Genomic DNA, 14,633 nt, shown 5'->3' on the forward strand with positions numbered 1-14,633 from the left:
TGTATCAGTATCTCAGTCTCAGATACTGGAGCATTGATGGCAAGATGAGTCCTGTATCAGTATCTCAGTCTCAGATACTGGAGCATTGATGACAAGATGAGTCCTGTATCTCAGTCTCAGATACTGGAGCATTGATGACAAGATGAGTCCTGTATCAGTATCTCAGTCTCAGATACTGGGGCATTGATGGCAAGATGAGTCCTGTATCAGTATCTCAGTCTCAGATACTGGAGCATTGATGACAAGATGAGTCCTGTATCTCAGTCTCAGATACTGGAGCATTGATGACAAGATAAACTGACAAAATACTTTACTGAACAATGGTTACAGAAAGACATCCCCCTCCTGTGCTGTGTGTGTCTGTCACATAGAGACAAACAGGCAGCTGCCCCACACAGAGACTTTCTGGAAACTTCTCCCTGATCATTGCAGCATTTTATACTGGAGAGCAGTTGGTCACTGCCACAGTTCTTCACGGAGCGCACATATAATATTACAAGAAGCACCGTGATACAAGTGTCTACTTGATACCCAATGGGAGGTGTTTACACTTACACTTGTTTACAGTAAAACCTGCGTTACTTGTGTGAAGAATGTTTCCGTTTTCCCGCACTTCACACACATACAGCTTCCCATCCTCCACTGTAATGTGTCGAACCATCAGATATACCGTGTTATCCAGGCGGATCTGATCAGTGTTGCTCCTGTTCTGCTGGGATGAGTCCATGGGTCTCCAGTGAAGACTGACGGTATCTGAGAGTCTGGAGATGGTGCAGCTGAGTGTAACGTCACTGCCCAGCAGAGGCCACTGTGGACTTGCCTCAACTGTGAAAAACAGATCAATGAGATTCAGAGTGAGTAGTGGTTTATACAAGTCCAGTCCCAGATAGGACAATGACATTCTTGCTTGCTGCAGCACAACAGAATATTGTAGGCATCAATACAGAACAGATCAGTGTGTCCATATACCATAGAATATTTATATATACACACATAAATAAACAGATAAAGTACAATAGGCTGTTATAGTTCAGAGTTTGTTTGACGTTGTGTTTAATAGTCTGATGGCTGTGGGGAAGCTGCTGTTCCTGAACCTGGATGTTGCAGATTTCAGGCTCCTGTACCTTCTACCTGAAGGCAGTGGAGAGATGAGTGTGTGGCCAGGATGGTGTGGGTCCTTGATGATACTGCCAGCCTTTTTGAGGCAGCGACTGCGATAAATCCCCTCGATGGAAGGTAGGTCAGAGCCGATGATGGACTGGGCAGTGTTTACTACTTTTTGCAGCCTTTTCCACTCCTGGACGCACAAGTTGCTGAACCAAGCCACGATGCAACCGGTCAGCATTCTCTCTACTGTGCCCCTGTAGAAGTTAGAGAGAGTCCTCCTTGACAAACCGACTCTTCGTAATCTTCTCAGGAAGTAGAGGCGTTGATGAGCTTTCTTTATAATTGCATCAGTGTTTTGGGACCAGGAGTGATCTTTGGAAAGATGCACGCCCAGGGATTTGAACTCTTGACCCTCTCCCTGATATAAATGGGGCTGTGGGTCTCCCTCCTACTCCTTCCAAAGTCCACAATCAGTTCCTTGGGTTTGCTGGTGTTGAGGGCCAGGTTATTGTGCTGGCACCATATGAACAGTTGCTCGATCTCTCTTCTATACTCTGACTCTCCCCATCAGTGATACGTCCCACAACAGTGGTGTCGTCAGTGAACTTGATGATGGAGCTCGCACTATGACCGGCTACACAGTCATGAGTATAGAGTGAGTACAGCAGGGGGCTGAGCACGCAGCCTTGAGGTGCTCCCGTGCTGATTGTTATTGAGGCTGACACATTTCCACCAATACGAACAGACTGTGGTCTGTGGACGAGGAAGTCGAGGATCCAATTGCAGAGGGATGCGCAGAGACCCAGTTCTGTGAGTTTGGTAACCAGCTTGGAGGGGATGATTTTATTAAATGCCAGCTGTTCACCGTGGGACTGCAGGTGGAACCGGCAACATACAGGCATTGTTGTATTTACACATGCTCTGTTTCAAATATTCACAAACTGTTGAATATTCATCTATTTCCACTCCTTCTCGGTGTATTTGATTGGTCTCAAGAGGTGAACTCTATGACAGAGCCCATGTTCCACAGGTGAAGGATGGACTTCCATCCACCTGGTCACAGGGTAACATTAAGTAGCAGTGTCACCCCGGGACCACTACACGGACACATTGGTTCCATACCACCTTGCTTGCCGCGATCACCTTACCGTGTGCCGGCAAGAAGACCATGGTATTCGCTGTGGCTAGATTCATTGATTTGCTGTTCCCAGTGAAGTCATCAAACTATTATCACCCATCCCTGCTGATCATTACAGAATCAATGAACAAAATCACTTCCCCAGTTGTTTGACTTTTCACCGGGTGGAAGAAGTCTCACAATTCCTGCCATCTCTCATCATTCATTATAGGTGACAATATTTACAGAGATTAATTCAACATTATTGATCCTTATCGCATCCACCCACCTTTCATCACAAATATTTCATATTGTTTCAGGATTTGCTTTCTCGGTTCTGTTTGATTCAAAGTGAAAATTCCCGCCAATTTAAATGTGGGTTTATCAATTGTTAGAGCAAGGGTACTGGTATTCACATTCATCTCCGGGTACAAGTTGCCATCGGTCTTCTCTTTGATCCAAGAGTTTCCCATTCTTTTAAAAGTCGACAATTTTCCGATTTCCTTCCCTGAGTGTGGTTTCCATTCCCAGACAACAACAGTGTCTTTCTCAGCATTGTCCGGTCCGTTTAACACAATGCCGTCTCCATTATCCAAGAAATACATTCGATTTCTGTTTTCTGTTGCAAATACGAACAATGAAGAATTAACATTTAAAACACATTTTCCCCACGCACCCCATATCCGTAATCATTAATTTAAACTGAATTTAATTCCAGATAGTTGTCATCTTCCTTGGAAACCCCAGCGAGGAAGTCACGGTTTGTGAAGAGATGTGTGTGTGGAATAACCTGGCCTGATTGATGCAGGGATATTTCATCACATGAGTGAGTGGGTGGGGGGGAGGGAGGGAGGGAGGTGGGGTTAGGGGGTTGTGTTGGGGTTAGTGGTGGAACTACACCTGGTTTTGAAGGGACTTTGTGGGAGCGTGAAGTGAAGACATTGCGTCTGGTTCTCGGGCTGCGACTGGATCGATTAGTCGAGGGCAGATCCACCCACATGGACTGTGGTGAGGAGATGTTGGGGAGGATGGTGTGGACAACTGTGTCAAAGGCTGCAGAGGCTGAGTGGGATGAGGAGGGAGAGTTTAACTCTGCTACAAGTTCACAGGAGGCCATTTCTGACTTTGATAAGGACCGTGTCGGTGCAGGAGAAGGAGAGAGAGTTGATGGGATGGGCTCAGAAATGGAGGTCCAGCAAGGATGGTGTGGATTTGTGAAGCAGCAACACATACAGGGATGTGGAATGGAGGTCCAGCAAGGGTGGGGTGGATTTGTGAGGCAGCAACACATACAGGGATGTGGAATGGAGGTCCAGCAAGGATGGAATGGATTTGTGAGGCAGCAACACATACAGGGATGTGGAATGGAGGTCCAGCAAGGATGGTGTGGATTTGTGAAGCAGCAACACATACAGGGATGTGGAATTGAGGTCCAGTAAGGATGGTGTGGATTTGTGAGGCAGCAACACATTCAGGGATGTGGAGAGGAAAGTGAGATTGACAATAGGGTGCGGGTTTACACGGACAATGATAATTAATGCAAGGTGATTGTGACCGGTGAAGAGAAAGTACTTACTCTGTGTGGAAACTGGTCGAAGCAGGAAAACAAAGAAACCCAACATCAAACCTGCAGGCAAACTGTTGCAGAGAAACCTCGGCCTCATTTTGTACATTCTCTGTTTGGAAACAATGTGTAGGTTTAGATTAAGGATCAGTAAATTGGTAGTTGGCAAATGTTGTATTGAGTACAGCCAGTTTGAAACTCCTCACCCTGGGGCATTTTAGAATTGGCCGCACACAATTACACGGGGAAAATACATTCACTTGGTGGATTCTGCTGCTGGAATATTGTCACTTCAGTAATCTGGGATGTCACCACCATATTCAACCTCTATTGTCCCAAATCATTCATCTGTACTCCGCCTTTTCTATGTTTGACTCAATTACCTCCGACCACTGGTAAAATGTTCTCAACTAAATCAGACCTCGCTAGTGAGTTAATGAACAGAGAAGACAACACAATGGCAAGGGACATTCAATATTCTCAAACGGTCCCAGGATGTTGCCGGCGAAACGGGAACAAAAGTATTCAATTTAGATTGACTAGGAAACGGAGATGAGGAAACACTTTTTCTCACAGAGAGTTGTGAGTCTGTGGAATTCTCTGCCTCAGAGGGCGGTGGAGGCCGGTTCTCTGGATGCTTTCAAGAGAGAGCTAGGTAGGGCTCTTAAAGATAGTGGTGTCAGGGGATATGGGGGAGAAGGCAGGAACGGGGAACTGATTGTGGTTGATCAGCCATGATCACATTGAATGGCGGTGCTGGCTCGAAGGGCCGAATGGCCTCTACTCCTGCACCTGTTGTCTATTGTCTATTGACACCAGTAGGAAAATGGCATATGATAGTCATTTAGCTGTGGGAAATAAAGGAGACAAAACGAAATTAATAAAGTTTGTATGCCCTTGTCAAATCTAAAGTGGAACAAACATGATTGAATGAGTGATAAATCACAGTTTACAGGACATCCAACATTGTTCAGTTTGTGGATACCTGTTAAACCACTCTTTGACATGAAGTGAGACTGCAGTGAGGTCACCTACCTTGTGAGAAGAGACTGATGGTGAACGAGTACAGAGACTGAGTGACAAAGCTCCAAGCACGGCGACACACTGAGATTCACAGTCTCACACAGTTTCTTTGGAAGGGCAAACACCCTTCCTCTTTCTATCCAGCTCAGGATTCACACACCATTTGTGTTGATAATGTTTGAGTCAGATTAAAAATCATCTTGTAAAAGCTAATTGGATAAACCAAATGGGGAATTTCCTGAGGTCACAAATACATTGGATAAGTTTAGACTTGGAACCTCCTTATATTAAATGCGATTAGTGGGTGGCAAATGTCTAAGATAATGGCAAACGAGGGAATCTGCTGTTTTGTAATGAAGGGAACATGGTCAATATTCACGCCTTGCAGCTGTGTTAGAGCTTTAGCTCAACTTCAAGTTCAAGTGAGTTTATTGTCATGTGTCCCTGATAGGACAATGAAATTCTTGCTTTGCTTCAGCACAACAGAACAGTAGGCATTGACTACAAAACAGATCAGTGTGTCCATATACCATTATATGTCCATATACCATTATAGTAGTTTAAATCTATATCCAAATGTAGCACATCACGGTGGGTTTAGGGGGTTACAAATGAGGTACATTTGAGAATCAGGATCATACATTATTTTCAAACTTAGTACAATATTGAATGTAAATTTTCTCCCGAGCTTTTAATTTAATTCAAGGCGGAACCTGCAGCCAATATTTTCATTAGCATCCAAATAGTTCCTGCATCTTGCAGTGTTCTCCAAGTTCAACATCACAGAGTGCACCAAGACCTTCACAGCCTCTGTAAATAACCCACATAACCACCTTGCGGTGTTCTCCAAGGTTCAACCTCACAGAGTGCACCAAGACCTTCACAGCCTCTGAGAATAACCCACATAACCACCTTGCAGTATTCTCCAAGCCCAACATCACAGAGTGCACCAAGACCTTCACAGCCTCTGTAAATAACCCACATAACCACCTTGCATTTCTCTAAAACAAATGTCACCATTTGAAGTGGTGATGATCTGTAAAATCATACTGAAGAATGTTTGATGGTCGTGTGATCTTGCACGGAACAGGGGCACTAAATAATTTGCAAAGGAAATGCTGCAGTGAATAGCTAGTTGGCAAGTGTTGTATTGAACACAGCCACTTTGAAAACCCTGGCCCAGGACCATTTGAGAATTAACCGCACACAATTACACGGGGAAGGACCATTCCTCTGTGGAATCTGCCACTGGAATATTATCACTGCTGTCATCTGGGATTTCACAACCACATTCAGTCGCTTTGCATTGACTGAAATGACTCATCTGTACGTCGACAGTTTCATTCTTAACCCACTTCCCTCCTGCTTCTCGGTAGAATGGTTTTAACTCATTTGTACCTCACTAGTCAGTCAATTAATTGAGCGAGCGGGCAACAGAACGGCGAGGACGTTTAACATCCTCAATCAGTCCCAGAGGATTGCCGGAGAAATGGGAAAAATAAAATCCACATGAGCAGCGATACATTAGATTGACCAGAAAGCCCAAATGGGTAAAATGGCAGATGCTGATAATTTAGTTTCATTAAGTTTCTAGTGGAAATAATGGAGACAAAAATACATTGATAAAGTTTCATGTAGGAAGGAACTGCAGATGCTGCTTTACACCGAGTATAGACACTAAAGTAACTGGGCGGGAGTAACTGGGCGGGGCAGGCAGCATCTCTGGAGAGAAGGAATGGGTGACGTTTCGGGTCAAAGAAGTCTGGATCTGAAGAAGGGTCTCGACACGAAACATCACCCATTCTTTCTCTCCAGATGCTGCCTGTCCCGCTGAGTTACTCCAGCATGTTGTGTCTCTCTTCATTATTCATTACATTTCTATATCCTTGTAAAATCTAAAGCAGAACAGACTGGTACAGTCTAATAAATGGTTGTAGGAGTCGAATATCACACGTTAGAAATTTAAAACCTTACATAGACTGTATTACTCAAAAACTAAAATAAGTAAACTTTTTCCAAATGTCTCCCCCACCTGTGATAAATGTCTATCCCATGAAGCAACTATAGCACATTCCATTGTTTTTTGTAGAAAAATCCAAACATTTTGGAATGAAATTTTTGAAATATTTACAAAATTATTTCAAATAAAACTGAAACCGAACGCAGAATTGATTATTTTTGGAACCACGGAAGGCAGCCCTGAGCTAACTGTGTCCCAAAAGAGCCGACTTAATTACGGTTTAATAATGGGAAAAAAACTCATGCTTAAATTCTGGAAAAACGCCCCAACACCAACAATAAATATGTGGATTTCAAATATGTTCGAAACGTTACACCTGGAAGATATGAGATTCCTTCCAGCAGGCAAACCAGACCATTTCCAAAAGCTTTGGTCTCCATTTATCGACTTACTACAAGTATAAGGTGCAACAGAATTCTGAAAATAAATGTTTTCAGGACCTGGTGAGGGGGGAGGAAAAATACAAAGTTGGTTTATCCCTTTTAGCTCTTCTTTTAACTTTTAATATATCTTCTGTTTTCTTTTTCTCTTCTTCTATTTCTATGGCTTGCTTCTTAACTCTTTTTCGAACTTTTCATGTCTAAGGGTCTCTTTTGATCACTCTTTCACACACTTACTATCCTATTTAACTCTCTTTACTTTTCTTCTTTTCAAAGTTTAAAATATAAAGTGGTACAGGAAATGTATTATGTTATTTTTGGCTTATATTATTGTAATGTACACTGCTAATAAATAAAATTATATTAAAAAAATGAATAAATTTAAAAAAGAAAGTATTGAACACGGAGTTCCGTTTCTAGATCCCATTTAAACCACACCTTTACCTGAAGTGAACCTGTAGTAAGGTCGCCTACCTTGTGGGAAGAGACTGATGGTGAACGAGTCCAGAGACTGGGCAGCAAAGCTCCAAGCACGGTGACACACTGACTTCCCCAGTCTCGTGCTGTGTCTTACGAAACTACAGGACCTTCCTCTTCCTCTTCTACTCAGCGTTCAGACATCACTTCTGTTGAAAGTGTTTGTGTCAGTGTAAAACTCATCTTATCAAACCTTATTCGGCAAAGGAAAATGGGAATTTACTGAGCTCAAACATGCATTGGATGCGTTGATACATGGAACCTCATCTTTCTAAATGGGAAGGGGGAAAAGGGGAAGTACAACGGGATCTGGGGGTCCTTGTTCATCAGTCTATGAAAGTAAGCATGCAGGTACAGCAGGCAGTGAAGAAAGCCAAGAAGTTGGCCTTCATAACAAGAGGAATCGAATATAGGAGCAAAGAGGTCCTTCTGCAGTTGTACAGGGCCCTAGTGAGACCACACCTGGAGTCCCTCCAGCAGATTGTTTTTGTTTGTTTCAGGGAGAACAAGTCGATGTGTCCAATTTTCAGAAGGTCTTTGAATTTTAAATATGTGGATTAGGCAATATTAAACAGGCATGAATTGAAAATTATTTGGCAGACAGGAAACAGAGAGGAGACTTTGTTAGGGTGGCAGGTGGTGATGAATGATCCAGCATCAAGCCAGTTCTTGAGTCTGTTATTTTAAATGTTCATCAATGGTATTGACAAGGAAACAAACATAATATTTCTAAGTTTGATGACATGAAACTGAGAGTAAACAGGAGAAGCAAAGAGGATGCAAAGAGGTTTCCAGGTGATGTCAGTCAGTTGAGTTACTTGTCAAATATACACAGATGCAGCAGAGAGTCATAGAGCTGTAGAGCATGGAAATAGACACATCAACCCAACACACACATGCTGACCAAGATGTCCAACTGACCCCATCACAATTGGCTGTCCCTGGCCCATGTCTCTCCAAACATGTCTTTGTGCTCTCCTTACCGGAGAAAGGGTTTTTCAGCCACACATGTAATGCAGCCAAGGCTGACCAGACTGATTCCTGGAATGGCAGGACTCATGTGTAATGAGAGGAGGAGCTGACTGAGCCAGTAGTCACTGGAGTTTGGAAGACTTAAGCATGACCTCTCTAAATTAAACAACATTCAAAGCAGAGCTAGACAGACTCGATACATAAAGATATTTCCAGTGAATGTAGGATCTGGAACAAGGGGTTTTGGACTCAAGATAAGGGGTGAAACATTTAGGGCTGAGACATTTCTTCATTGTGAATATGGTGAGCCATTGAAATTCACCCCACAGAAAATGGTAGATGGCAGGTCACTGAATCTTGTTAAGTAGGGGATAGATTTATTTGATATAAAATGCATCAACATTTATCGGGAGAGAATTGGAATATGAGAATGTTTTGAATGATTGAACAGGCTCAAAGTGACAAATAATCCACCCCTGATTCTCTTTTGCATGTTTCAATAGGTTTTGGGATAGTTTGATGTTGTCTTTGTCCTTCACCATTCTGATGTTTATTTACACATTGTGAAATTTAGTCAGATAAAAAACAGGAAGTGAAACAGCCCAGAGCTGAGAATAGATGAATCATTGTGGTTAAATTGCAACAGATCTTCCTGCAGCTTTGACCATTGCTCTGAATGATCTGCCCTCACCAAGATGGCCGCCGACCTCACCTGCCCTCACCATGATGGCCGTCGGCCTCACCTGCCCTCACCAAGATGGCCGCCGACCTCACCTGCCCTCACCACGATGGCCGCCGGCCTCACCTGCCCTCATCAAGATGGCCGCCGAACTCACCTGCCCTCACCACGATGGCCGCCAAACTCACCTGCCCTCACCAAGATGGCCACCGTCAACCCCATATAATAATATAATATATCTTTTATTGTCATTGCACGTGAGTGCAACGAGATTTAGTGTGCAGCTCCACTGATGTACAAGAAAGGTAAATAAATACAATACATAAATAAACAAGCTGAATTGATTGACGTGACCATCTGAGGGAGACTATCCACAGGGGGGTGGGTGGGGGGGGGGGCACTCATTAGGGCCGGTTCAGAGCCGCTATAGCTCTTGGGATAAAACTGTTCCTGAGTCTAGAGATTCGGGCGTAGAAGGCCTTGTAACGTCTGCCGGAGGGAAGTAGTTGAAACAGACCGTGGCAGGGGTGTGATGAGTCCTTATGGATGCTGAGGGCCTTCCTGAGGCACCGCGTGTGGTGGATGCCCTCCAAGGCTGGTAGCTCTGTCCCGATGATCCTCTGCGCTCTGTTGACGACGCGCTGAAGAGCTCTCCTCTCCGCCTCCGTGCAGCTGAGATACCACACAGAGATGCCATACGTTAGTATGCTCTCTGTGGTGCAGCGGTAGAACGTTGTCAGCAGCTGTTGGGGCAGACCAGTCTTTTTTAATGTCCTCAGGAAGAACAGTCGTTGCTGTGCCTTCTTGACCAGCGCAGCGGTGTTTGTGGACCATGTGAGGTCTTCTGAAATGTGAGTGCCCAGAAACTTAAAGCTGGACACTCTCTCCACACTTTCCCCGTAAATGGAGATTGGGGCGTATTCTCCAGAATGGGACCTCCTGAAGTCAATAATCAGCTCCTTGGTTTTGGAGGTGTTTAGTGCCAAGTTGTTATTGGCGCACCAGTCCGCCAGGTTCTGCACCTCCGCTCTGTATTTTGTTTCATCACCGTTGGTGATCAGCCGAATCACTGTTGTGTCGTCTGCAAACTTCACGATGGTGTTGGTGTCGAATGCAGGGACACAGTCGTGAGTGAAGAGGGAGTAGAGCATGGGGCTTAGTACACAACCCTGTGGTGTGCCGGTGCTCAGGGTGATGGTGGAGGACAGGTGCGGGCCCAGTCTCACTGCCTTCGGTCGCTCCGTGAGAAAGTTCAGGATCCAAGCGCATATCGGTGAGCTGAGGCCTAGCTGGTGGAGTTTGGTGGTGAGCTTGGTGGGGATGACCGTATTGAATGCAGAGCTATATTTAGACCAAAGATCCTATAGCAGAGTTCCGCTATAGGATCTTTGATTTACACGGTGCAGGTGCAGCAGCAGCAGCAGCTTCTGTGGATCGTCTCGGGGCTGAAACAACCTTCCATTTTCCAGCATCTGCAGTTCCTTCTTGAACACAACCCCCTCACCGAGATGGCCGCCGGCTGACGACCTCACCAAGATGGCCGTCGGCTGACGACCTCACCAAGATGGCCGCCGGTTGACGACCTCACCAAGATGGCCGCCGGCTGACGACCTCACCAAGATGGCCGTTCTTCCGCCCGCCCCATCGACCGCATCAAAATGGCGGCGGAGAAGAAGCGGCGGTTGGTGACGTCGCTGCGGACGGACAGAGTTGAGGTAAATAATGTTGTCTCGATATCGTGTAGTTGTTGTAAATATGGAGTTTAATGTAGTTGTTGTAGTTGTAGTTTAGTGTAAATATGTAGTTGTAGTTGTAGTTGTTGTTGTTGTAGTTGTAGTGTAGTTGTAAATATGTAGTTGTAGTTGTAGTTTTTGTTGTTGTAGTTGTAGTGTAGTTGTAAATATGTAGTTGTCGTTGTTGTTGTAGTTTAATGTAGTTTAGTGTAAATATATAGTTGTAGTTGTTGTAGTTGTAGTTATAGTTTAATGTAGTTGTAGTTGTAGTTGTAGTTGTAGTGTAGTGTAGTTGTAAATATGTCGTGTAGTTGTTGTTGTAGTTGTAGTTTAGTGTAAATATATAGTTGTAGTTGTAGTTGTAGTAGTTATAGTTATAGTGTAGTGTAGTGTAAATATGTAGTTGTCGTTGTAGTTGTAGTTGTTGTAGTTTAGTGTAGTTGTAGTGTAGTGTAGTGTAGTCTAGATATCGTGTAGTTGTTGTAAATATGTAGTTGTCGTTGTTGTTGTTGTAGTTTAATGTAGTTTAGTCTAGTGTAGTGTAGTGTAGTGTAGTGTGGTCTAGATATCGTGTAGTTGTTGTAAATATGTAGTTGTAGTTGTTGTTGTAGTTTAGTGTAAATATGTAGTTGTCGTTGTTGTTGTTGTAGTTTAATGTAGTTTAGTCTAGTGTAGTGTAGTGTGCAAATCATATAACTAGGGACGTCACGACCGCGGTGCCACAGGTGCTGTCGCCGAGGGAGGACGGACGGAGCCGCGGCTCGAGAGACTCGAGAGACTAACAGAGACTAACAGAGGCAAAGAGGTTTGCCACGCACTGCAAGGGAGCAGTGGACCAGATAGGAAGAGCGGAAGGAATTACCACTAGACAGCCAAACCAGTAGGTAATTTACGGCTGGGGTGAGTACTTTCCCATTTATAGGAGGTAGGATTATATAAATAAGGGGTGTATCAATACAGTAGGGGATTCTTAAATAGGACCAGTTAATTACTTATATAAGATGGGCGGTCAGGAGATGTGCCAATACTGCGAGATGTGGGAATTTGTCGACACCATTGATGTAGAAGATCCCTACAGCTGCAGTAAGTGTTTGAGGCTAGAGGAACTCCAGCTCCGCATTGATGAGCTGGAGACCCAACTTCATACGCTGCGGTACATCAGGGAGGGGGAGTATTACCTGGATGTTTTGTGCCAGGGGATGGTCACACCGACCAGTTTAACTAATTCAGTAGGCAGTGAGCAAGGAAAGGAAGGTGTGGCCATAAGCGAGGCAGGTAGGGGGAACCAGGAGGAGATGCGGCAGGAGCCACAGCCCTTGTCCCTGACGAGCATGACCGAGGCTCTTACTCAATGTAAGGACGGGATCAGGGGCTGTGGGAGGGATGAGCAACCTGGCTGCAGCACCGTGGATCAGGAGGCCATTCAAGAGGGGGGAGTTAGAAGAAATGCTGTAGTGATAGGGGATAGTATTATTCGGGGGGTAGATAAGGTTCTCTGTGGCCAGCAGAACATGTCCCGAAGGCTGTGTTGCCTACCCGGTGCTAGGGTTAAGGATATCTCTGCGATGCTGGAGAGAAATTTGCAGTGGGAGGGGGAGGATCCAGTGGTCAAGGTCCATGTGGGGACCAATGACATAGGAAGGACGAGGAAGGAGGATCTGCTGAAGGAGTTTGAGCAGTTAGGGAATAAATTAAAAAGCAGAACCTCGAGGGTACTGATCTCCGGATTGCTACCTGAGCCACGGGCCAAATCGGCGAGGGTACGTAAAATTAAAAAGCTAAATGCGTGGCTCAAAGACTGGTGTGGGAATAATGGGTTTGGTTTCTTGGGCCACTGGCACCAGTACTGGGACAGGGGGGATCTGTTCTGTAAGGACGGACTTCACCTGAACGGTGCTGGGACTGGGGTCCTGGCAAATCATATAACTAGGGCAGTAGAGAGGTCTTTAAACTAAGTAGCGGGGGGGAGGTATCAAGGGGGGTAATAACGGCAGGGGTAGAGGAAATAGAGCAGGGTATCAGTGGGGAAGCGGTAAGTCAAAATGAGACAGGAGACAGAATGTGTGAAGATAAAGCTCTAGATGTAAAAGGGGCAAAAACGGAAAGGAAGGGTAGTAAAAATCATCTGAAAGTGCTTTATCTAAATGCACGGAGTATTCGTAATAAGATAAATGAATTAACGGTGCAATTAAGTATATATAGTTATGATATCGTGGCCATTACGGAGACATGGCTGCAAGGGGATCAGGACTGGGAGTTAAATATAGAGGGGTACTCGACAATTAGGAAAGATAGACAGGAAAGAAAGGGAGGAGGGGTGGCCCTTTTAATAAGGGAGGGAATAACGGCAATAGAGAGGAAGGATATTGCGTTGAAGGATCAGGATAGTGAAACAGCTTGGGTACAGATAGAGAATAATAAGGGGAAAAAAACACTAGTGGGTGTAATTTATAGACCTCCAAATAGCTGTGACGCTGTTAGTCAGAACATAAATCTGCAAATAGTTGACGCATGTAAAAAGGGAACTGCTGTAATCATGGGGGACTTCAATTTTCATATTAATTGGGCAAACCAAACTGGGCAGGGTAGACTAGAGGAAGAGTTTATAGAAAGTATTAGAGACGGGTTCCTAGAACAGTATGTCACAGAACCGACAAGGGGGGAGGCAATCTTGGATCTGGTCCTGTGTAATGAAGCAGGATTAATTAAAAATGTCATAGTTAGGGACTCGTTGGGAACAAGTGACCACAATATGGTCGAATTCCATATTCAAATAGAAGGGGAGCAGGTTGAAACTCAGGCTAGGGTGCTTAGTCTAAATAAGGGGGATTATGAAGGTATGAGGACTGAGCTGATCAAAGTTGACTGGGATAGCAGACTCAAGAATAAGACGGTACATGAGCAGTGGTGTACGTTTAAGGGTATACTGTATAACCTTCAAGAAAAATGTATTCCTATGAAGAAAAAAAGGGGTAAGGGTAAGAACAGTCAGCCATGGCTCAGTAAAACTATAAAGGATAGTATTCGGCTGAAGGCAAGGGCATATAAGGTAGCCAGAGATAGTGGGAGGGTAGAGGATTGGGAAGCATTTAAAGGTCAGCAAAAAATAACTAAGAGATTAATTAAGACGGGGAAAATAGACTATGAAAGGAATTTAGCGAACAACATAAAAACTAATAGTAAGAGTTTTTATAGCTATATAAAAAGTAAAAGGGTGGCTAAGGTGAACGTTGGTCCATTGGAGGGTGAGACTGGAGAGTTGTTGGTGGGGAACATGGAAATGGCAAAGGCATTAAACGAGTATTTTGTATCAGTCTTCACCATAGAAGACACAAAAAATATCCCAACGCTGGATAAACAGGGGGCGGTAGGAATGGAGGAGCTAAATACTATTAAGATCACCAAGGAGGTGGTATTAGGGAAATTAATGAGACTGAAGGAGGATAAATCCCCTGGGCCTGATGGATTACATCCAAGGGTCTTGAGGGAGATAGCGGTGGGGATTGTGGATGCATTGGTGATAATTTTCCAAAACTCCCTGGAGGCAGGAACGGTCCCAGT

The 14,633-nt window shown here is 44.4% G+C and overlaps 1 protein-coding gene and 1 long non-coding RNA gene across 2 annotated transcripts in view; one reads left to right on the plus strand and one right to left on the minus strand.

Annotated features, from left to right (window-relative positions):
* Window positions 1–2,784: 2,784 nt before the first annotated feature.
* Window positions 2,785–7,763, minus strand: LOC116966254. The gene is made up of 3 exons (XR_004409943.1): window positions 7,686–7,763; window positions 3,801–3,900; window positions 2,785–2,843 (listed from the first exon to the last, which is right to left on the minus strand). It is a non-coding gene; the product is annotated as an uncharacterized LOC116966254 (long non-coding RNA).
* A 3,234-nt stretch (window positions 7,764–10,997) lies between these two features.
* LOC116966214 (CD276 antigen homolog) overlaps window positions 10,998–14,633 on the plus strand; it is a 68,429-nt gene continuing 64,793 nt past the window's right edge. The window contains exon 1 of the mRNA XM_033012362.1: window positions 10,998–11,054. Coding sequence (XP_032868253.1) covers window positions 10,998–11,054 — 57 coding nt within the window. The remainder of the gene's footprint in view (window positions 11,055–14,633) is intronic.

Source organism: Amblyraja radiata, chromosome 36 (genome assembly GCF_010909765.2).
Source record: "Amblyraja radiata isolate CabotCenter1 chromosome 36, sAmbRad1.1.pri, whole genome shotgun sequence".
Classification (NCBI taxonomy): domain Eukaryota; kingdom Metazoa; phylum Chordata; class Chondrichthyes; order Rajiformes; family Rajidae; genus Amblyraja; species Amblyraja radiata.